We start from the raw sequence: 24710 nt of genomic DNA, 5'->3' as shown, positions 1-24710 counted from the left end.
ACGTGTGAGTGAGGACCGACACTATTAGACTTAATGACTGCCACCTACAGCACTGGCGATGAAAGGAAGTTCACTTGATGTTCACTTTAATGTTCACTTCAAACAACCATTCACAAAGTTTATCTTCCTTATGTTCATATGTCCATAAGTCTTCTCTCTCTCTCTCTCTCTCTCTCTCTCTCTCTCTCTCTCTCTCTCTCTCTCTCTCTCTCTCTCTCTCTCTCTCTCTCTCTCTCTCAATACTATACAATACAATACAATACAATACTAAGCCATGATGGAGCAGCAGAGGGCTCCATTTGCACAATATGGCCTTGGCAACCAAGTACTGTACAGTACTGTATGTATCTTAAGCTTTACATCAGTTCTTTCCCTATGGCCTCTGGTATAGGCTTCAGATCCACTGCTGACGACAATAACATGGTTACTGAAGTTACATGAATGAATGAATCTTTATCCTGTTGGTGTCTTCTGGCAAAGAGACTTGTAATCATTCATGTTACAGTCAAATGTCAAATGTTCTTCTAACGATAAAGACACAAGAGGTCAATGAATATGAACAATATATTAACATGCATTACATAAAATCACTTTCAACATATCATGTAAGATATTTGCTCAAGGGTTATGTACAGTAACAGGGTTCAGCTCCTGAACCATTTCCATAAAGCTTCCATTCATTTAAATGGAACACTGTAAAAGACCACTTTTCCCCTGATGGACTGTGTTAATTCCCCAGTGAGCAGAAGAGCTGGGAAATAAGTCAAAGAGACTCTGTTTAGTGGCGCTACACCTCTGTGCTTTTCAAGAGGTGTCTGATGACTAGAGGAGACAGAGCTTGAGGAGAGGGAGTGAGAGAGCTGCCTGCTTCTAGCTGATTTACCTGTGAAAGGTCAATGAGGACAGCATTTTCATCGGCTGACCAGCACGGAAGAGAATTGAGCAGGCAGAAGAACAAGCATTTGATGCTGAGAAGATAATGAAGGTATCTAGGTTTTCAAAGCAGCAAAAAAATCCACTGGGCTTTTTTTTTTATTATTATTATTATTTTTTTAATGGATTTTTCCATTTTCCTGTTATTCACATGCAGTACTTTTACTGAAATTAAGTAGCCCTAGCATATTTTTCCATTTATATGAAATCCCAAAATGAGCCATTAACTTTTTCTTTCTTTTTTCTCTCTCCTCCACATCAGTTTTTACCTGAACAGAGCTGTTCCTTTAAAATAAATAAGGTCTGTTTAATCCCCATGTCCTACTTTTCCACAGCCTGGTTATTATATATCATACGCAAACATCCTTCAGACTTGAAAAAACGTCAGATCAGCAGTTTTCCACAAGCTTGAAATTTGTCACCAGAAAGAGATTTGCCCCTGTAAACAGTCTTTACTACATCATGAGGCATCATTTCCGACTTCGCCCTCAGTTTTCATTAATGATGTACCTTTTTAAAACACAAATCTAAAAATCTCATATTTAAAAATAGTTTATGAACAGTAAAGTCATGTACAGACAGATTTACCACCAGCAGTGTGTTAAGGGATTGAGGACACTGAACAGACAGGAAGCTGGTTACCAGATCTTTTCTACTTGGCCTGAATCTGTTGAAAGGCTGATTCACTGGTGAAAGATATAGATGTAGATATGATTATTGTGACAGGTTTAAAAGTACAAGAACAAATAAATATAGAGTATATCTCAAACACTGCATTTACAGTGCCTGATGACACAATCCATCACTTTGATCCTATATTCTTTTCTATGTACATTTTCTTATTCTTTTCACGAATAAGATAAGGTGAACATTTGAACAATAGGCTAGGAGATTACATTACAATTAAATGTATGATTAAATGTGCATTGAATTGTCTTGTTTTCCATTAGATAGCGAAGTAGACTGATCTATTTTGGTGTCTATTTTGGTGTCTTCCTGACAATTCCCCAATGATATATGATATAAATGTCTGTAACTAACCCACTTTTTATAACCTAACTAAGCTGTTCCAAAAGTAATAACGAGTTTCCAACCCTGACCTGGGGAGTTGCCTAGAAACGGTCAGCGTCTAATGCCAATAACAGTCAAATCTAATTTTTATTTCCAAATCTCCTACTTGTAACATTACTTATGGGAAACTTTTGTGCAACTATGAAGTCAGGCTCATGTAATTAACATTTAAAACCAAAAGCTTCCACTAAGTATAAAAAAAAGCAAATGCAAAAACTTTTGTAAACCCAACAGACAATCAACTAAGCACAATAGATCTGTAAGTATTAGTAGTCAGGGCAGATTAAGCATAAAGTCTAGTTACGAAGCAAACACATGCTGTAGATGTTTCAATTTTGATCCATAATTCACACTAGTAGCATTATTAGAGTAGTATCAGTATCATGAACAACACATAATCATGAAGAACACACACACACACACACACACACACACACACACACACACACACACACACACACACACACACACACACACACACACACACACACACACGCATACACAAACATTTGAACATAAATATTATTTACGTACAGTCTGGCAAATCTTAAGACAGTCTTTGTCTGTAAAGTTTTAAGCCTCTCCTGGGCCCTATACTTGGTCCTGATTTTCACCCGTATTACACAAACACATACAGAATGACTTACACACAAGCTAGTAATGGGTAGGGGGTCAGGGGTCACCCGTTTTTGCTCTAGTCACCCTTTTGACTCCATAAAATCCTCTATGTGTTTGCAAGGCCAGTGAACTGTCATTAATAATGCTGTAAAGTCAGGCCTCATAGTCAAGCCTTACAGTCTTATTTTCCTGACACTGCTCATTTTTCAAACAATGAAGCACTATGATATTATATACTAGACTGAAACTAGAAAATTTCCAGACACTTTATATCTAATTTGCTTTCCTTTTTTGAACATGAGATTCATTACAAATAGTCCATAATGACATCACTGTGCAGCAGGGCAGGTTCATGCCTTATTGCCATATGAAATGGAGCAAACAGATCATTTGAACTCTGTGGGCCCTACTCACTACATTGTGTTATAAGCATGACTAAATCCTTTTCTATTTTTTAATATTTAAATTGGCATCTAAAGTGCATGAGCATCTTTTTTGGATAGAACCTAGTTACCCATAGATAAAGCAACACAAACAGGAGTGAGAGTCATTAAGACAGCAGCAACTGGGCTGTTAGATATTTCTTGTATGAAGTAAGAGAGAGTGAGAAGAAGGAAAAAGTGAAAATGTTTTCCTCAGCTAATTTCACAGCCACTGAGCAAAATGAGAAAAATGGCTGGGGAACAAGTCAGTCATATAAGGCATTCAGCACTGCCTCATCTAATGACCATAAGTCTGCCTGATCTTAGCCTAGACTTATGCCAATTCATATATATACATATTTTCTAAAAAGGATTGAAGACTCTTATTTCTTACATTTGACACATTTTAATATAACAAAAGTTTTTTAATAGGATGAGAAACGTGTAGTTATGGTTCTCCGCAGTAAAACAGATATTTTTGTTCTCAAAGGGGACTGAGTATAAAATAACATAGTTACCCATTTTACTACCATATATGAACTCTGTATTTTTACTTTCAGCACAGTATCAACAGAAACTGGTTTGTGCATTACATCAAGTGTTTTTGTGGGCAAGTTCCTGATGCTGTAATTGCTTTGCAAACTCTTAGATGCTGGATGTCAACTGATTCAAACAGGACCTTGAAGGATTAAGGTTCACTGACTATTCCTGATCGTTTGATGCTGATAAAAGTAATGCACTGTTGTTTAGTTAGGGTGATGTTTACATGTACATCTACGTGTATATTATAGAACATTATGATAGTTCTGTCTGATAATTCTGGTACAGTAAGTTTTAAAACATCAACAGTTTACAGTGCTTCACAATACTAATCCCAGTGCTTCTGCTGCTTCCTTAGGCCTGATTGAACTTGTTGGCTAATTAACAAAGCCTTCTTCAGACACATTTAGTGTTACAACAGGGAGAAACTGACATAAATTTCCATGACTGGAGTTCCCAGAGTTCCCAAAATGCATAATAGGAAAGACTTTTTGGGCTGTGCGAGTTGGGAGGGTGACAAGGGATGATTGTAGTCTTAGTGTGAAAAATTCTTGTCCCATAAGAAGTAGACTGATGTTTAGTTGAGAAGTCTTCTCAGGTGTGTTTTATGTGCCTATCCAGCACTTTATTATATTTCATCTATACACCATGTGCAGTTTAGAAAGGTCTAATGTTCTAACTTTGTTGTTTAATGAGTTATAAATGAATTGGAAGGTCAATTGTATGCTATGATGCATGTCCATTACACTGCAGTAGTAACACATTACAGTAATGTCATGTGGTATTACACTAAATGCAAAGGCAAGGATCTTGCATCCGTATATGATATTTTACAGACTTGTTGATGATTTCCTGTTACAGGAAATCTGTACAACGTTTTGTAAGTGTGAGTAAAGTACTTGTACATGTGTTCCTGTGTGGGTGTATGTGACACAGCAAACCTAGAAAGGTAGTGTCAGTATGACCTTTCACCCTAGTGGTATCCTTCAGTCTTACTGTCAGTCTGGAGCTTAAAAGTGTGAAACTAATGCAAGATAAAAAGTAAACTACACATGCTGTATATAATACAGCTTCAGTAACCAAAACATATATAGATTATATAAAAAGTAGAGAATATATATGTTTATGCTGTCACTGAACATGATATTTCAGCATTTTTTGTTATGCCTTTTGAAAGATATCATCTTCAAATTAGGAAATCTAACTAAGAAATAAAAATGTCACATTTGTCTTTAGTGGAAGACATTTAGATGTAATTAGAAAAGGCTTAGATCTTTGATTGATCTATGGAAGCACCTATAAAAACATGCATTAGTCTTTCAGTTGATCTTTTATCAATAAGCCTAACTGGTTTATCCAGAAAATCCACCTGCCTTCAATAAAACAGTCACAGGATTAGATAAATTGCCAATTATAAAATCCTTAAATACTTTAAAAACATTTGCTTAGTATTTCTTCTTATTTTATTGCCATTCTGTTCTCATGTTTTTGTCTTTGGCACTAACATATAACACATAAATTCTAAAGTAAAAACTGTAAGAAACTTCATATGTGCATGTATGGTTTAGATCATTTATTTTTGTATACCAGTAAAAGTGTTTGCCTTGAAAAGTTACAGTTAATGTTAACCGTTCATAGACAGTTAACAGTACCCCCTCTTTTTTATTCTCTCTCTCTCTCTCTCTCTCTCTCTCTCTCTCTCTCTCTCTCTCTCTCTCTCTCTCTCTCTCTCTCTCTCTCTCTCTCTCTCTCTCTCTCTCTCTCTCTCTCTCTCTCTGCCTTTCTCTCTCTCTCTGGCACTTTGCTAAACTTGTGCCCAATTTGAATAAGACCTCTTTTCTGCTCTGCACACACAGGGAAGGCGAGCAGTCCAAAAGACCAGCAAACTAACAACTGCTTCTACGCCTGGGTCACTACTCGAAGCAAAGCCACTGCAATAAAAGAATCTTATTGGGACAGAAGTAATTTGGTGAGTTTCTGTGATATGATCTGCACATTAATTGAAATTTGTTTTATTATTTCCCATTTGCCTATTAATCACTATGAAGATTGATTTATATAGAGATTGATTGTATAGATGTAAAATATAAATATATAAAATATTATTTCCTTTTTAAATTTAATTAACCTATCTATCTATCTATCTATCTATCTATCTATCTATCTATCTATCTATCTATCCATCTATCTATCTATCTATCTATCTATCTATCTATCTATCTATCTATCTATCTATCTATCTATCTATCTATCTATCTATCTATCTGTCTGTCTGTCTGTCTGTCTGTCTGTCTGTCTGTCTGTCTGTCTAGTATCAGTACCATATATTTATTTAGAGATTAAAACCTTATTTATATTTATATTTAATTACCTGCAGTAATAAAGTTTCATGTACATTTTATCATTGTATGGTTGAATTCATGTCAATTCAACCATACAATGATAAAATGTTACATTTTAATTGTTTAATTAATAAAATTCAATATATAATATTCTATATATATATATATATATCGTATATATATATATATACTGATATATATATATACGTATATATATATATATATATATATATATATATATATATATATATATATATATATATATATATATATATATATATATATGCTGATATATATATATATACAAACAATCTTAGTGCAACATGAAAAGTTTTATTCTCATTCTTTATTCAAGTAACTTTTGGATAGGAGGAAATCACTTCTACAAGAGAACAAAACTACAAATATTTATACTGTATGTGTGAATTTTTAAATGTAATATGAACAGACACATAGCAATTGCTGATTTTTTCATTTGCATAGATCTAGATTTATTAATGTATCTTGCCACTGTAAGTGGTCCTGAAGCTGGCCGGTCTATTCTAGTGTGTGTGTGTGTGTGTGTGTGTGTGTGTGTGTGTGTGTGTGTGTGTGTGTGTGTGTGTATGTGTGTGTGTATACACACATGAATGTTGACAGTGTTCTGTGCATGTAGGTCTCTTGGGCATTTTTTTGGGTGAAGGCCTCCTCTGGAACACAGCGAGGTGTTTACTTTGGCCATCACAAAATCCTCAGCCCATGCTCGAACAGACCTCTGCTTATTGGCCTTTACCTGATGTGAAAGGAACACACCACACTATGTGAATGAAGACACTGTAGAGTAGCTCAACCCCTTGCTCCTCCCAAAAACCGATGAGCTTCGTATACAAGCCTAGACATGAAGTAGCATTTTTTGAACTGAGTGGGACTGTTCATTAGAAGTGGTGTGATTTGACAAAGTCAGCATGTATCAAATAGGTGGCCATAGTATTTGCTGACTAGATGTAAGGATACATTAAGGGCCTGTAGCCTGAAACCAAGTCCAGCAGTCCAGACAAAGTCCAATCTAATTAAATAAAAAAGATTTTTTTTAAAGTTTTTTTTTGTTCAAGCTCAAGGATATGAATTTTGCATGTCATTACAAGGGATGCACTGTCTAACAACGAATTTCATAGGAATAAAAAGGAAAATTTGTTTTTATGCACTTGTTGTTTTCATTCTCTGATAAATTCCCTTCTAAAAACTTATCAATCTGTTCCTTGCCCCAGTTTTGACTGAAATAAGTCTAATGGATGCTGTTGTCTTTTTAAAGGACACATTAATTTCAGTTGATGACAGTAAAATAGCAACTTCTCACATCTTCAAGGTGCACCTGTTAGCCAGTCAGTAAGGAAGCAGACTGGCTTACTGAAGTTTATCACGAATGATCTCTGACGTTGGTGGAAAAGTGAGCCTTAATGTCCCAAAGGATGTGAAACTCAGAGAATGCGTTGACCTGGATTTCTATATTAGTTTGAACATTTTGCAAGAGCTCATGATAATAAATTAGCTGTAAATTCCCTTTTGGCTCCAGTTAACCTGTCAAAAATCCAGACTAACCTGCATTAAATTAGTTACTAAATAATGTTCTTTTATTTGAACAATCTGAATAATGATCTGGAATGTATTAAGTGTAGCGTTACATTTATTTTTAAGCAGATTGTAGTTTGTGGTAAACTGAATGGCTTTTTAAAGACATTAAACATCCATTAAAGAAAAAGTGATAAAACTAAGAAAATTTCGATAGAGCTCTGGCATCAGAGTGTGATAGTTGATTTAGATTCTGTTGATCCTTTGCCAGGAAACACCAGCCTCTTCCGGTACCATTAGGAGTCTTAGACAGAAAGCTCCGTGAGGATCCTGCCAAAGGAAAGCTGCTCACTGCATTTAAAAGAGTTTTATTCAGGCAAACTGAGCTATAGCCAGGCGGTCAGTTTTGAACAGTGAAGCCATTATCACTGAACAGATTATGTTTTCTAACGTACATGGGAAGCAATAATGAAAGCATAAGCGGTAGAAAATGAATGAATGAATGAATGAATGAATGATTAAAAATCAATCTTTCATACTGACATCCTTTCTTCTCTTAGATGATCATGTGCTAAAGTATGCAAATTTACTTACATTGATATATTTAACATGCATAATTGTGCATGACTTTCCTCAAGTGTTCTTTTCTAACTTTTCTATGTATTTTTTTTTTTTTACCATCAGGTAAACCATGACTTCCTTTCTTCTACTATGTGCCTGCCTCAGTGTCTCCTCTGCAACAGTCATGTTTGAACCAATAAACGGTGAGTTATGTCTTTTTTATTAACTTTGATTATGCTATGCTATTGGTCTTGTTTTTTTCTGCGCATACAGCTCTATTATTGTGTGCTCTTGTGGACATTTATACATCTAAAGTAAATGTGACAACAAATTTCACATTCATCTGATATATTGTACCACATAGAAAAGAGTTATTGGGTTCAGAGTTATTACAAAGAGCTGTGAATTATGTTGTGCTTCACTGTACGTAGTTGCATGTGTAACAGTGGTCAGTTAACCTGTCTTGCCAGATGAGGACAGTACCCTTAGTGTTAGCATCCCTGTGAAGCAGCCGCTGCGCCCCCTGCTCGGTGGAAAGGTGGTTATCCCCTGCTATTTCCAGGACAACACCGTCCATGACCCTGGAGCCCCTACTATTGCTCCTCTATCACAACGCATCAAGTGGAGCTACATTTACAAAGGCAAAAAAAGCCTCATCCTGGTTGCAATCGGGGGAGTAATACTAACTGAGCCAAATTATTTGGACCGGGTGACCATGGTGAACTATCCATCAGTTTCCACAGATGTCACCATAGAGATCTCAGAGCTGCGCTCCAGCGATTCAGGGACATACCTATGTGAAGTCATGCAAGGCATTGATGACAAGTATGGCTCAGTAGAGATGCATGTTCAAGGTAATACTCTAGAAATCTTACAGAAATTGAAATGTTTAATTAAATAGATGACCAATTACACTGTTACACTGTTGTTATGCAATTTTGGCTATATTTTCTCTATTGAAAACTTACATTTGTAAAGTTTCATGAGATGAAATATATTTTAAATGCCTAAATGGCTATTTTGTCTTGTTTCATATGGAATATGGAGTCTGTGGAATATTAAGTTAAGTCATTCATATCCACAGGCATCGTGTTCCACTACCGGGCCATAACCAGCCGCTACACCCTGACATTCGACATGGCAAAAGCAGCCTGCATCATGAACAATGCCGTTATAGCGACTCCTGAACAGCTGCAAGCTGCTTATGATGACGGATTTCACCAGTGTGATGCAGGCTGGCTCTCAGATCAAACTGTCAGGTAGTAAATGTCTGCAGTTTTACCGTAAAGGGGACAAATGTAAATAATATAGTACTATCACAACATTTAAACAAACAAACAAATAAATGAACGAATAAATAAATAAATAAATAAATAAATAAATAAATAAACATTATATGCTCAATAATTATTCAATAATAACAAGCATGTGTCATAAAATAATAATTTGTTTATTCCTAAACCTAATTTTAGTTCATTTATTAATTTATTTATTTTTACTATTTTTGTGGTCCCAAAGAGAACAAGAAAATTCACCTGTATACGTTAGCATTATACAGACAAATCTTTGTTTTTCAGTTAATTTGATGAAATACTGTAAACCAAATGGTTCTTTGCCCTCTCTTCAAAGGAGTGTTTTTAGACACCTCTATTCTTAAGAGTACACTGTTCATGTGTTCCTCAGGTATCCCATTCATGAGCCCAGGGAGCCTTGCTTTGGAGACAAGGAAAATTATCCAGGTGTACGAACATATGGAATCAGAGATAATAATGAGACCTACGATGTGTACTGCTTTTCAGAGAAGATGTCTGGTAATAATAGATATTTATTAGATATTCCTTTAAAGCGTTTAATTCATTACTTGTGTTTTCACTTTGCAACTTCAACCATGTGATCCCTAGGCAGAGTATTCTACTCCATGTCCATGAAAAAGTTTACATTATCGGAGGCATCTGAACAGTGTGGGAAACTTGGAGCCCAACTAGCCACCACAGGGCAACTATACTTGGCCTGGAAAGCTGGAATGGATGTGTGCAATGCTGGGTGGTTAGCAGATGGGAGTGTGAGATATCCTATTAACATTGCCCGCCCTCAGTGTGGTGGGGGTCTCCTGGGTGTACGGACTGTGTACCGTTTTCCAAACCAGACAGGATACCCCCACCCAGACTCCTACTATGATGCCATCTGCTATGAGGGTATGTACACTGGACACATCAAACAAATCATTTTGTAATAACATGTTTATACATATACACATATATTTGTGCGTACATATGATAACTAGACATACTATGGTGCCTAAAAAAGTACGCCACTGTAAATAATGTATGTCTCTCACTGCTCAGAAGAGGAAAAAGTACCCACTCCTTACCCTCCAGGACCTGCTGTGACCACAGACACCTACACCCCAGTACCTATGATTCACATGACCACAGACATCCATACCAAAGTGCCTGAGATTCACATGACCACAGACATCCATACCCCAGTGCCTGAGATTCACATGACCACAGACATCCATACCCCAGTATCTGATATTTACATGACTACAGACACTGACTTTAGCGTGGGCACCTTCAGCTCCAGTCCAGTCGCCTATCCTGAGAGTGACACCACTGAGGGGGAAGCTCGAGGGGAGTTTGTCAGCGAGCCCTGGGTTACCACTATGGTGCCACCCCCTTCCTTCTTTACTACTGAAATGGAGAGTGTCACGGAGGATGTGCTCTTTGTAGCTGTAGCTCCGCCTGTTGTACATGAGGCACCTCGAGATGATGTGAAAATTAGTAAGTGACTGCAAGTTTCTGGAATGTAAAAGTACTTAAACACAAGAAAATCCTCATGAATCTAGACCTGTTCCGTAAATTATTATTCTAATCTGTTGAGCTATGTACAAATTATATTATTATAATAATATATTATCATTTTAAATTTGACACTAAAATAACACTATCTTTTTTCCCTCCAATTTTCAGAATTTAAAGGAGTGGTTTTCAACTACCAATCAGGTTCCGCACGCAATTTCACTTTTAATGAGGCTCAGTTGATCTGTCGTGGACAAAGAGCGGAAATAGCCACACCCGAACAGTTGCAGGCAGCCTATGAGGCTGGGCTGCATCACTGCAGATCTGGCTGGCTTAAGGACCAGTCTGTCAGGTCTTTATTTTTTGTACACCATAATACAGAATCACCAAACCTTGAGTAAACAACATGCGGGTTGATTATACGTTTAGCAATAAAACCAATATGTGAAAAAAAAAATATGTAAATGATTTAATCTTATTTTATGTATTGTGTACATTGTATAATGATCAGAATGTTCTATGGTAAGTTACCCCCGGGTTCCCCCCTCTTGTGTTCTTGGCAGGTACCCTAATGCCGATCCTGATGAGTGCTCAAGAGATCAAAACAATGCTTCTGGGGTGATTTCTTTTGGAATTAGGCCTGCAGATGAACGCTATGATGTCTATTGCTACATCGACCCAATAGAAGGTGTGAAAATCATGCCTAACATCTTCACTATGTATACAAAATACATTTTCAATGTCAAGTAATGTAATGGTAAATTGGGGATGCTTGTATGCCAAGTGGCTTTTTTAAAGGTCCCCAATTGGCACAACAGCAAAGCACTTGCACTCTTCTCAGAATATTTAGACATTGCAACATTCTCTCCTCTGTCAATCAGAGCAACACAAACCACTCATGGACATTTGTTACCCTGCCCTGAGACATGCAATGAGCAACAGTTACTGTATGTCACATTGAAAAATTGGAAAAATAGGTAAACATTTAATTACTTTATGTAGGATTGGATTGATTGTGCCAAATGCTTTATGTTGGGCATTTTTGACTGGAAATCTTTTACAATACAGTTACATAGTTTAAAGGTAACTATGGAGAACTAGCAGGAACAGGGGAATGGTTCTTCATTAACAGTTATCCTACTTACTAAAAACTAGCAGTTAGTTACTCAGTAAGAAGAGTTCACTCTTAAACTTTATAGTAATTATGTCTTAAGCAGTAATTAAGATGTACATACAATTTCTCCTGTCATGCTACTAGCTACCTACAGTATAACCCTTTTATAACAACTACTAATATAATTACTACTTTTACTGTACATTGGCATTAATTCCCAAAAGCAAAGCTTTAACGTCTTTAAAATACAGTTGACCCTTCCAATACCCTCAGTGTCTAAAATGTAAATGCCGTTATGAGTTTGTATAGTCCATGTAAATAAGCCACCTCAGAGGAGCACATGGTTGGTGTGTTGGTTTATTTGGCAAGTAAAAGCCTAAATAAAGAAACAGACAGCAATAACCTACAAATGTACAAGATAGTAATGTACCAATGAGTAGTAAAAATGCAAAACACTAACATTCCTGCTTTTGGAATTACTGCTTAGCCTAAACAGATAAACAAACAGCTTACAAATGTACAGGTTTGTAAAGTGCTACCTATAAATGTATAAATGATAAATGTGTGTTGCATTTGTCCCTGTTTCTTAGTGGATGCCTTCCATATCAGTTCCCTGGGAAACTTTACCTACCAAGAGGCAGAAAATTACTGCCATAGCCAGAATGCCACCCTGGCCTCCACAGGGGAGCTGTATGCAGCCTGGAGTCAGGGCCTCCATAACTGCAACCCAGGCTGGTTGTCCGATGGCAGTGTCCGCTACCCAGTTCAAACTTCAAATCTCAGCTGTGGTGTAAATAAAACAGGAATTTACACCATTTATGCCAACCCCGACCAAACTGGATTCCCAGATCCTTCCTCCAGATATGATGCTTTTTGTATTAGAGGTATTAAATTCAGGTCACATCAGTACAAAAATGTAAGACAATGAAATAAATCAACACGGAACACTCTTTAATGTCTATTTAATCCTAGCACAGTGATAATACTGATGTATTATCAGGTATAATACTGATGTATTATCAGGTTACTAAATTTGAATGTTATGTTTTTCATCTCCTCTTGTCCTTCTCTTGTATTGTCAGCTCCTCTTGTCCTCTTGTCTCTCCAGAATCTATATCAGAAAGTGGTTATGGATCTGCTAGTGGGTTACCAAGTGGAAGTGTTCCTGAGAGTGGCCTTCCCAGTGCTGAAGGTTCCAGCAGTGGTTTCCCCAGTGGATATGCATCTGGAAGTGGCCTTCCCAGTGCTGAAGGTTCCAGCAGTGGTTTCCCCAGTGGATATGCATCTGGAAGTGGCTTTCCCAGTGCTGAAGGTCCCAGCAGTGGTTTCCCCAGTGGATATGCATCTGGAAGTGGCTTTCCCAGTGCTGAAGGTCCCAGCAGTGGTTTCCCCAGTGGATATGCATCTGGAAGTGGCCTTCCCAGTGCTGAAGGGTCCAGCAGTGGTTTCCCCCACATTACCAGCAATTGCTTCACAACTGTATCTGCATCTGGCAGTGGCTTTGGTTCTGGTAGTGGAACCAGTGGTGATGTGTTGGGCAGCACATCAGGGGAGGTGTCTGGGTCTGGTGATGTCTCAGACATCTTCGTCATCTTCAAGGAGAGAGTAGACATAGTGAGAACTACTACTGGAGGCTCTCATGAGGCAGCAAAAGGGAGTGTAGAGATTTATACCTCAGGAATGGAACCTGGAGACTCAGGATCAGATTATGTGTCTGAATCTAGACAGGATAGTAGCGGGTCTGGTGGTCTATCATCTGGATCTGGCAGTGGAGATAAAATCATCTTGGTTGATGGAGAAATAACCAATATTCCCCTTCCACAGCCTAAATCAAAGCTAGAAGCTGTTGGAGGACAGCCAGAGGTTAGCGGATTTAGTGGCATCCATAGTGGGGACATCATAAGCGGTTCTGCATTCAGTGGCATGCCAATTGGTGATGTCATAAATAGCTCTGGCATTGACATAATTAGTGGCTCGGGAGTTAGAGGATTGCCCAGTGGTGATGCCATGATTGAATCTGGATATAGTGAAATTCACAGCAGAAACCCTGGAAGCAGAGTTCCACCTACATCAGATTTGGTTATTGAAGATGTTAATGAAACCAATGTGCCACCTATCAGCAGCACCAGTACCACCACATTATCTTTTACAACCAGTCCCATGACATTGGACTTGACACCAGCTACCATGGACCAGCCCACTGTTACTGAGGGTAAAACTAGTCACTAGACACAATTTTTTTCATTAAAATTAAAAATCTTAGGCCATGCTAACATGGTTTAATTTTGCTTGTCTGCTTATTTCCATAATCAATGAATATACACTAATTTGATACACTTTGCCCAAATCTGGTCATATTTTAGCAATACATGGATGTGCAGAAGACTGGGTGGAATTTGAGAGCAACTGCTATATCTTTTTTAATGTCAGAAAGAATTGGACAAGTGCAGAGCAGCACTGCCGAGAAATAAACTCTAATCTGCTTAGCATCACTTCTAAGAAAGAGCAAATGTTTGTCAATAGTAAGTATGGAATTGGATTAGTTGAGAAAATTGTTTTTTTTACCTGGATTTGCTAATTGGATTGTTGCAGTTTCCACTATTAATGCAATTTAAAACCAACCTAGATCACATTTGGGACTACCAGTGGATTGGACTAACTGAGCGAGATCATCTATGGACAGACGGAAGCCCTTTGGTGATGTCTAAATCTTTAATTCAGTTATAACTCGTGGATGACTTTACTGATGCAGAGCGAAATGTAAATGCTCTACACAAGTCCAGGGCTTAGCCTAACCGATTGTCGTCATCTTTTCTACAGGAATATAAAAACTGGATACTGAAACGGCCACGTAGGGATTTTAATCCTGAAGAAGACTGTATAGCAATGGTTGGGAATGAGTCTAGCCAATGGACTAATATGCCTTGTAACTCCCAGCTGCCCTACACATGCAAAAGTAGATCTGGTAAGTACTTAACGAAGACTTATTAATTTGACACCACCTTTCAGTCTTATGTATGCAAATATATCAAAATCATGACCAAAACACAATCATGAGGAGAACTTGCTACTTATGCCCATTATCCATATCAAGACTGATTGTAAAGTGCAACATGTAATGTACAGAGGCAGTCAAACAGAATTTGTGCTTTAATCCTTCCATTTTCCCCATCCAGTCAAATGCTCCACACCACCTGAGGTCGAAAATGCCAGAATGTTAGGAAACATGTTGGAGTACTACCCAGTCAACTCCATCATCCGCTACCAGTGCGACCTTGGATTCACACAGCGGCATCATTCGGTGATACGCTGCATGCCAAATGGCCAGTGGGAAAAGCCTAAAGTGGAATGTGTAGAAAGTAAGTTTCCAGACACAATCACTGAATTTAAGTACTACACTTTAAACAGTCAGGAAATAAGCTGTTTCTATGATATGTATGTGTGTAAGAAAGGTTAACACACTTATAATTTTACTGCTTGATGTACTAGCAGCGCAAAATCCCACCAAATAACAGTTCTAATGTGTGCCACAGTCCCAGCTTTTGGTTTTCTTTTTCTGGTGCCCGGTGACAACTAGTCTGCTTAGTCTACTTGTACTTTTGGCAACAAAAAACTAACAGCCTGGTTAACCAGGTTCTTTTCCCAGGTGTATAATTAAGTACAATTAAGTATACAATTATATAATATACAAATTGACTTTATAATTACAAATGATATTGCATGTGTTTGAGCTGGGAACTAAGACAGAATATATATAACATTTTAATATATTATGTTTTACTTTATATACCATTTTTCTGCATTAATAGGCCCTTCAAGAAAAAGTTCCCGAAATAGGTTATCCGAAGGAACCTACAGTCAAACATGAAGAAAAGTCCTCTAAACAGGACACAAGGCACACACTTCAAATCATCTAGAGGACTGTTAGTAAAAAGCATCTCTGCACAAGTCTTATTTGCCCAGAAAAAATCCAGTAGCCAAGGTAACAGGGTCCACTTATTACAATGATGCACATTAGTTTCTGTTCTGTAGTTCGCCTGGCTGATTTATTTTTGAGTGTTACTCGGTGCCTTGGTGTTGGAGAAAAATAAGAAGGAACAAGTTTTCTGAGTGAAAGTTCAAGGACAGAACGTCTTCCCACCAATTTATTTCTTGTTTCGTATACAACCCAATTTGTAACCCAAGGTTAACCCCCTAAATTCGAAGCTTGTTTTTTTTTTAGTTTTTAAGCTTGACTATATTATTCAGTGACTACTTGGATCTATTCCGTAACTAAAGAGAAACTAATTTGAAAGCCATGTAATTACAAGAGTGAAGAAAGTGGGTAGACCAAACAGTGGGTAGAAGTTTAAAAATTAAATTTGATTATTTAAACCTAAAAGACCTTAAAAACTAAATCATAATTTTAGATTTTTAATCAGTAATAGGCTGAAAATTTTGTGGACGTGGTGGAAAAAAAAATGAAGCCCTGGGAACAAACTTGTGACACTCTTGGTCACTTTATTCTTCCTGCTTTGCATCATTTTCTCTGCTTTTTAATGCGAAAAAAAAAAAAAAAGAAAGAGTGAGTGATTGTAGGGTTGGCAATATAGAGTAACACATATAAAAAGACAAAAGGCTTCAGTGACTACAGCCGAATACAATGAACTCAAAAGTATTTCAAATTAATTCTGTAGACACTTTATTTTTTTTGTTTGTTTTTGCTGTTTGTCCTTTGTTTGTATGCATAGCTTCATGACAGAAAGCAAGTGAGACTGTGAAAGATAAAAACATCCACTGCATTTCTGTTTCTATTCACTGGAAATTTTTTAATTCATGATATGTTTTAACAACTGAAATGAAAACATTATTTATTAAGGACTAGGGGCTTGAAGCATATTTAAAGTTCTTTTCACTTAGGAACACTAGTTCCCAAATGAAGCAATGTTTATATTACAGAGATTGCTAGAGCCACCGAGAAAATGTTCACAAGCCAAATTTTAGCTGAGTAACCCAGAGCCATCTCTGTAAGGTAAGCAGTGATCATTGCACTGGTTTGTTATTTAGTCATGCAGAATAATAGCCAACCTTTTTATATGCCGTTGTATTGCTGTCAACTGTTACACTGAGCTCATAGCTATCTGAGTGCCACACCTGTGTCCACTGAATAAACCAAGACTAAATATGTGTGTTTCCAAGCCTCGGTTGTTGTTGTTTGTCTGTTTTGAATTTTAGTTTGGATTTTTTAGAATCATATAATTCTTTTACTTAACAGCACTTAATTGATGTAATAATTCAACTTTATAAACGTGTAAAATCAGTTTTAAATAAGTATCGTTAACTATTAAGAGATATACCATACAACTCACTTGCACTCATTTATCTCTGTACAGCTTCTGCATAAACAGCCTATTGAGTTAAACAGATCTATCTCCAGGAATCTCGGAGAGGAAAAAAACTGACAGTCCCATGAATATGTCTTTCATAGGCAACAGTATTTACTTTCATGCAGAGCATATGAGAGAAAAAAATAAGTAGCTTAGCAACACTGCTGTCTTTTCATTCTAATATCGCCATGTTTGTGAAAGAAGGTGTATAATAGAATTATTTATTCGTTATAGTTGCCTAAATGCATTACAGTAGCCCACAGCTTTCTTGAAGCCCACATGCATTACAGTAGCCCAGCAGCTTTCTCCAGCTCAGACACGGTGGCATATGGATTGTTCACAAGTCCAGCAGAGGCTCGCTGTGTGTCCCCAGCTACAGTATATCTCGCTCAAGATTTTTCACACACTTGGTGTGAATACACACAGTAGTGTGCCCTCTACTGATCACACTGTAAAGTAGACTACATGTGCTGAAAGTTCCAGATTAATACAACAAACCATGATTAAACTTTGCCTAAGGTTCATTATCATCATCACCATTAAATGATTGTAGTGTACTGTTTGTGGCAGCAGAATATCAGACCAAAGCAGAACACCAAAAAACACACATTCACACTTCCATTTACCATCTGCATCTAATGTTTTTGGAAGGTTGGGGAAAACTGAAGGCCTCACACATTGAAACACACATAGAATGTTGACCCTCTTGTCCAAACTGCAGACATTGTAATTTTTGAATAAATTAATTAAAGAAATCCTTGGTTCTTAATGAAGTTTTGGCCTTAAGATGACTGCTGATTTATTTTCAATAATAAGATTGTCCATAATTGCTTCCATATGTTAACAGATAAGTAGTTAAACATAAGCCATAGACTGAAGTGCAAATTAATGTTAAAGTCATTTAATAGCTCTGTGTCGACTGCATATAGACAGAAATATGCCAAAGTCATTCATTAATCGGATTGGAAGCATATATCTTGTACGATAAAAAGCAGAGAAGCAAGAAAGGGAGATGCAGCAGTGCTTGAAATTGAATATCTAGTGTAGCATATGTAAATAAAATCTATCACATTGCCATAGATGCCAAGAGAGCTAAGAAGAAATTTATTATCAACTGTACAAAAAACATCACTAAACCCGTATATGGGTGAACTATAACTTGTTTCTATTAACTCTTTGACCAGTGACATGTTTGCTCTGTTTGCTTAAATAAATGAACTGAGATGTTACATTTAGGCTAATTGGCCAGGATCTTATGTATTTTGTCCAGGAGAGGTGGAATAGAAATATAAGCTGATAGCAAGTCTTTTTTTAATTTTATTTCATCACACACACGCACACGCACACGCACACACACACACACACACGCACACACCACCCCACACCACCATGCCATACCATATTTGACAAGTACAGTAAATGCATAAAATATGATTAGTTCAATCAGCACTATACAAGTGGTTTAAAAAAAACATTTATTATCTAAAATGATAGTTAATAAGACATCTGAAAATAGACTGTAAAAATGCATGGACTACAGCCTAAGTATAATTAGTAAAATTAAACAAGTGACTATATGTAGGATACTACATATGCTAAGCTTTTTGTCATTTAAGGCAAAAATATGTTTGCTGCATCTATATATGTGACATTTAATACATGTGACATATAGTACATGTGTAGTACATGTGATGACAGAACACATTGTTATGTATTATACAGTGAAGGTCCATTGGTTTAGTTGATATGAGAGAATTTACCAAGGGCAGTTTTGCAGACCTATTCCCTGAGTGACACTTGGTTTAATGCTCAATTCTACACACATAAAAATCAGAAAATGGAATAGTTGAAGACAAATATACGGCTTGCAGATTCACAGAAAAAAAACTCTGACACCCTTTTTTTATATTAAAAAAATTAGAAGGTGACTCATCAAAGCATAATCTATATCATCTGCCAAAATTCACATTTGTTTTGAATGATTTTAAACGGATGACCCACGCTGTGTCAAAATCTTACCATCTGACTTTGTGACAGTAAACTCCATATTTTAAATGCTGGGGCAGGAAGCCGAAGCTCCGCACACCAGGTTCAGGTGGACCGCAGTTGGCTCTGGGTTTGGTGATGGGGTACCGCACGCTGCCATCAGCCACCCACCCAGCATCACACTGATCCAACCCTGCAAACCTCCACGCTGCATACAACTGACCCACTTTAACAATCTCAGCTCCATCCTGCACACACTCCTCTACTGCCTCAGAGAAGTTCAGCTTCATCTTGTGCTGCAGGAAGTAAACCTCACCTGGAGGAACCAGGAACAGAACAATCAAACCCTTATTTCTCAGATGAAATTAGGTATATAAAAGTATGTACTGTATTTAGATAAGAAGCACTAAGGTTTTGTTAACTTAATATGTTAATTAATACAAGAACTATCAGTTACATTATGAAGAATTAGTAGGTTTATCAAATTATATTCTTATAGCCTATAGTAAATATTTGCCAAGTATATTAAAGCATAGTGTACAGTATATATGTTTATTGTGTACTTTAATGAATCTCTAGTGAGATTGTATGTTTTATAACACCATGCTAATGCTAATTGTTTGGTTTAAAAGGGATCAAGTTACTTTTAGTGGTGCTGCCATGAAATTATGAATTTCCCTGATTAAATGATTTTTTAAATTATACTGCATGTTAAAGTACCCATTGATTATAGCCATTATTATGGGTACTCATATACTGTATGTTTTAGTTGTGCCTGTGCATCATTTCCATTGTATAGCTTAGAGCATGTATTATTTCAGCATTTTGACAGCATTAGTTAAGTAGAAAGATACGCTTATTTGTGTACCTTACATAGCAAAAATGTGCAGCTGAAGACTATCAAAGGCTCATCCGTTGTAATAAAGTGCAAATAAATTCTATTCGTAACTATGTCCAAAACACAACTCCTGAGACTTAAAAACAGATCACTTGTCAGAGTTCTAATGATGTGTTAAAGTTAAACTAATTAGTTCAGGAAAAGATGTAAGCCAGAGAATGGATTCCTTAGAGGTGACTATCTCAGAAGGCCATCTGAAAATGGTTTGCTCTTTGAAGACTAGGACACATGAGAATTTGATATATCAAAGCCAAGGCCAGAGTTATTTTTCATTATTGAAGTCCAGGTTGATCTGCACGATCTGCTGGCTTCACCAGAGGTGCAAATGGCTCTGCAGCTCAGCCTGTATAGCAGTATGGAGACATGTCATTTTTCTGCAGCTGAAACGAGTCCCTTGGAATTCTCTAACACCTGTTGGTGTTTTTACAATGTAGAAATCATCCTAACATTGTCGTTTCAAGCGTTATTAGAATCCTCTTCCTACTCGGTTTAAGCTAAATAGTATGTGTTTGGGTAAAAAACAGCATTTCACTATCAAACAATGATCCAAGTAGAAACTAATTATTGAAAGAATCCTTAAGAAACCTTTGATACACTCTCCTTTTGTCTAACCAGTAATTACTGACCTCCTGGCATTTCCCCACACAATAATCTCAGATTGGTTTGAAGTGACAGGAGGGATACTTAATATGCTCTTTACAACTACTGTATGATGAACAAAATTTTGAACCTTGCAGTGAATGTGCTACAATAGCAGAAGTTCACATTTTTTCTACTCATGTCAGTCAAGAACAGGAAGCTGAGGCTACACCGGATACAGGCTCATCAGAACTGAGCAGGCTTTCATGAACATGTGCACAGTGTAGGGTCAGATTCTTATTCTTGGCTCACAGGAGTGGATCCCATATTAAAACCATAATGGCTAATCGAATAATTGCATGGGTAGGTGTTTATAATAAAGTGAATGATGTGTAATACAATGCCATTTGCAAAGTTGTAAAAGGGAAAAAAATAAAGTGATCACCTCTGATTGAAGAAGTGAAACAGAATGCATCAAAACGGTCCATGGTTTTGTGGCGAACACCGTAGTTCCTGACGCCCGGTGCCATGTCTGTTCCACCACAGGCATCCCGACTCACGGCTATGGGGTACTGTACCGTACCATCAGCCAGCCAACCAGCATTGCACCAGTCAAGCTTTTCTTCATCCCAGACTTCAAACAACTGTTCAAAGGTGGCTAGGCAAGCACCCTGCTGCTCACATGCGTCTTTAGCTTCCTGGAAGTTAAACTTGTAGCGACCCATGGGAGAGTGATATGGGAACACTATGCCTGTGGGAGGCAACCAAATTGTGAATTCAAGTCATGTTCAAAACATTACAGTTACACTCAATGCTAAACTTGTTGATACAAAACGACAGCTACATTTACATCACAGTTATTCATTTAGCAGCCCCTTTATCCAAAGTAACTTACAAAGGAGCTCACAATTTTCCAATATTTTTAAGTTGCAAATATATAGTGACATTGTGAGGATGCAATGTAGCTGCAGTAAATGCAAGCCAACTTTTTACAATACAGCCAGCATTATCTGTGAAATCTAAAATATAAGCATTTGAATTCATGACAAAATGGTATTACTATAAACTCTCAGTAGATACACCATTAAATACACCACACTACCTTGGAGCAAAATGCTGTGACCATTTTTTTTGGATAAACATACCATTAGGTTCTACTGTAGGTATAGATTTATTGATTGTAGTTCATGTCTTCCTATAAACACACTGTCATCCTCCCTCTTCTTTGTACTGTACATCAACGGAAAAGGACCACCATTTCTATTATCGACCACCACAGATATTATTTCACTGGTGGATCATTCTCAACAGAGCAGTGATACTGGTATGAAGGTAACCTGCTAATGTGTGTGATGCTGCTATGAGCGTATCAGCTATGCTGAGGTTTTACAAACACTGGACAATTACTGAACACCGTGTAGGTTTATCTTGTTGGTGGACAATTACACTATAGCTTTTCCATGCACTAATGTGTGAGTTGCCCTCAAGCTAGTATATATATATCTCCCCATTGTGTTTCACTGTGTTTAAGCAGAATACAAATGGCCTAGTGAGTTACCGTCTAGTGAGCTAAATGGTTGGTGCACCGACGTAATAAAGCGGTCAGTAAGTGCAGATGCAGGAGGTGTACTAGTTCCTAGAAAAATGGCCACTTAGTTTATGTTTCAAATGTGTTTTACAGAGTAAAATGTCACCCCGAAACTGAAGCTCCACAGTGACGCTCTCGTCCTCCAGGCCGTCTATAATCTCACAACGGTATCGCCCCGTGTCATCGCTCTGCAGCGGGTTGATGACTAGAGACACGTCTCCTGGAGTGCTCCGGCGGAGACGAACGCGACCCCGAAAGTCGCCGTAACTCCTGTGGTGGGACCCCAAAGCCACCATGACGTGCAGCTCTTTTGTTTCACCTGTGTTCGGCTGCCAGAGCCACTTCACCCTTGTCCTGCGAGGTGAACTGACCTCTGGCTCGTAGCGGTACACACACGGAAGAGTCACGTTGCCTCCTTGTACAGCAGACACCAAAGTTTGTGGAGATTCCACGTGAAGACGCACACCACTGAAGTATACTAGGAAAGGTTGAAGAGTGTTAATTAAGTCCAAAAAGCAAATATATAAGGCACAGTAGGGTTGAAATTTTGGGTTGAAATATTAACAGATACAACTTTCATAATGTGAAATAACACGAGCAGTCCTACTCTCTCCGTTTCCGTTGCCATCAGATGATAAGTCCTGATAATAATAATTGCTGGAGTATCGAAACGCCTGAGTCTCGAGCACAAGTTGCAGAAGCACCAGCACCAGCAGAGGGCGCTTCATCGTCACGTTCACCAAATCTCTTCTTTCCAAAACAATATCCTACAAAAGAGCACGTAGTACAAGTCTTACTGGGGATTTTTTTTTACAGTTTGGTCATAGATTGCAGCAGTGCTGTCAGACCTTGCACCAGCAATGCACTCGTGTCCTTACAAATGTCATCTTTACATTCTGATATTTTGCACAGATTTCCTTCTTAACATATATCTGCTGCCATTTATGACTATACAATTTGCACCGTGTCCTTCTTTTAGAATGCAATAATGACAATAGCATGTACTTGACTTGAACTTGTACTTAGACAGAGATTATACATCATCCCCTGGTCAGATATAATACTCTAACTATCATGGCATATAAAGTGTTTTTCTTGGCTTTATTGCAAGCTGTCCTTATTCATTGCAATCATTCTTGCATTCTTCTCCTACTTCCAAGGCATAATACTAAATATTAAAGTAGTCCAAAATATCAAAACAAACAAACTAAAAACAAATAAAACCTTCAGTTTTATTTCTTAACGAATCCAGGAATAAATGCATATCATATAAATTGTCATAACCTGCAACAAACCTGCTTACTTACCAACTGAAGGCGATGCTGTGCTCGTTGCATTCTCTGAACACTACTCGTGTTCACGCGCTCACATTCTGTCCGGGTTTAATACACTCGCTCCCCCTCTGCGCGTGGCTGTATAGTACGATGACGTCACGGAGCGCAAAATGGCTTTGAGCTTTCACTGTAACATCAGCACGAGCGCATTCGCATTACCAATCTCACAAAAAAAAAAAAACAACAACAACAAGATATCCACAATACCTTACATTTTAATCACGCACAAGTCAGTAGAGCACAAGCCTAAAATGTCTATGGTTATGGTCATGATGGATCCGACGTTTAGCCAAGAATCACTGATGCGTAATGCAGGAATACAATGTGGATGGAACATCAGAAGACTGCAAGACTTTATTTTTTGGGGATGGTGAAACCCAGAGAACTTTGAGGAAACACATATGGGTGGATGGAGAACATGCACTAAACAGAAACTTTAACCCAAGCTCAGATTTAAATCAGGGACCCTGGAGCTGGAGGCAGCTATGCATCAGCTGCACCACTGTGCCACACTGTTTTGTCATTTATATTTTGCTTTTCACATGTAAAAATCCTGTTCATTGTTAGAAATCTGCTGCATTACTATAAGGGTATTTAAAGAATTTAAAGCAATTTTAAAGAAGCTTCTATAGAGAACAATATATAGAGTGTATCCTTATCAGAATTCCTCTTTAAAAACATTTTATTCTAAGAATATATCATTAATCTTTCCTTTAAATGCAAAGAGGAATTATATAAGTAAACTCGGTTTAATTTGGTGTTTTGCATACTTTAAATAAACAAAAGGACCCTTTAGCAAAAAGAAAAATAAAGAAATTTGATCTGAAGCTAGAGGCCTGTCTCCAATCACCCTGAACTCTGACAAAAGTACAGCGGGTTATGGAAAAAGCTGAAACCAGAATTCCACTTTTCCCCAAAGGCCGGTAAAGCTGTTTCGTTTTCCAGAGTCAATAGAGGATGGCATAGGTATCCTCAAAGAGACGGGATTTTTTTTCCAAACTCTCTCACA

At 37.5% G+C, this 24710-nt stretch overlaps 2 protein-coding genes across 3 annotated transcripts; one reads left to right on the top strand and one right to left on the bottom strand.

The window, feature by feature from the left end:
• The first annotated feature begins 5404 nt into the window (after positions 1 to 5404).
• acanb (aggrecan b) lies at positions 5405 to 16186 on the top strand. Its single transcript, XM_027135264.2, has 16 exons — positions 5405 to 5553; positions 8159 to 8238; positions 8506 to 8889; positions 9120 to 9294; positions 9719 to 9846; positions 9937 to 10230; positions 10381 to 10818; positions 11008 to 11188; positions 11400 to 11524; positions 12541 to 12834; positions 13059 to 14162; positions 14314 to 14472; positions 14577 to 14647; positions 14771 to 14915; positions 15127 to 15309; positions 15760 to 16186. Exons 2-16 carry the CDS (start codon positions 8166 to 8168, stop codon positions 15816 to 15818), a joined length of 3813 nt encoding a protein of 1270 aa, XP_026991065.2. The 5' UTR covers positions 5405 to 5553; positions 8159 to 8165; the 3' UTR covers positions 15819 to 16186.
• Positions 16187 to 18774: 2588 nt separating this feature from the next.
• hapln3 (hyaluronan and proteoglycan link protein 3) lies at positions 18775 to 23832 on the bottom strand. 2 transcript variants are annotated; one of them, XM_047802690.1, is made up of 6 exons: positions 23675 to 23832; positions 22975 to 23134; positions 22474 to 22845; positions 21225 to 21530; positions 19336 to 19618; positions 18775 to 19131 (listed from the first exon to the last, which is right to left on the bottom strand). In XM_047802690.1, coding segments are annotated over exons 1-6 (1152 nt in total). In that variant the 5' UTR covers positions 23705 to 23832; the 3' UTR covers positions 18775 to 19130. The 2 variants fall into 2 exon arrangements, with proteins under 2 accessions (XP_047658646.1, XP_026991012.1); XM_027135211.2 differs by having other exon boundaries at positions 18775 to 19618.
• Positions 23833 to 24710: the final 878 nt, after the last annotated feature.

Source organism: Tachysurus fulvidraco, chromosome 17 (genome assembly GCF_022655615.1).
Source record: "Tachysurus fulvidraco isolate hzauxx_2018 chromosome 17, HZAU_PFXX_2.0, whole genome shotgun sequence".
NCBI lineage: Eukaryota > Metazoa > Chordata > Actinopteri > Siluriformes > Bagridae > Tachysurus > Tachysurus fulvidraco.
The sequence above is the reverse complement of the archived record's forward strand: the minus strand, read 5'-3'. Positions and strand labels throughout refer to the sequence as shown.

What these genes read in the sequence shown, in the direction of transcription:
- acanb (XM_027135264.2), top strand. Translation starts at nt 8,166, where the DNA reads ATGACTTCCTTTCTTCTACTATGTGCCTGCCTCAGTGTCTCCTCTGCA. An exon ending in CTTTTCAGAGAAGATGTCTG is followed by an intron (nt 9,847 to 9,936) that starts GTAATAATAGAT and finishes TGTGATCCCTAG; the next exon opens with GCAGAGTATTCTACTCCATG. An exon ending in AGAGCAAATGTTTGTCAATA is followed by an intron (nt 14,473 to 14,576) that starts GTAAGTATGGAA and finishes AAACCAACCTAG; the next exon opens with ATCACATTTGGGACTACCAG.
- hapln3 (XM_027135211.2), bottom strand. Translation starts at nt 23,704, where the DNA reads ATGCAACGAGCACAGCATCGCCTTCAGTTG. An exon ending in CACAGCATCGCCTTCAGTTG is followed by an intron (nt 23,135 to 23,674) that starts GTAAGTAAGCAG and finishes GCTCTTTTGTAG; the next exon opens with GATATTGTTTTGGAAAGAAG. An exon ending in TGTGGAGCTTCAGTTTCGGG is followed by an intron (nt 21,531 to 22,473) that starts GTGACATTTTAC and finishes TGCCTCCCACAG; the next exon opens with GCATAGTGTTCCCATATCAC.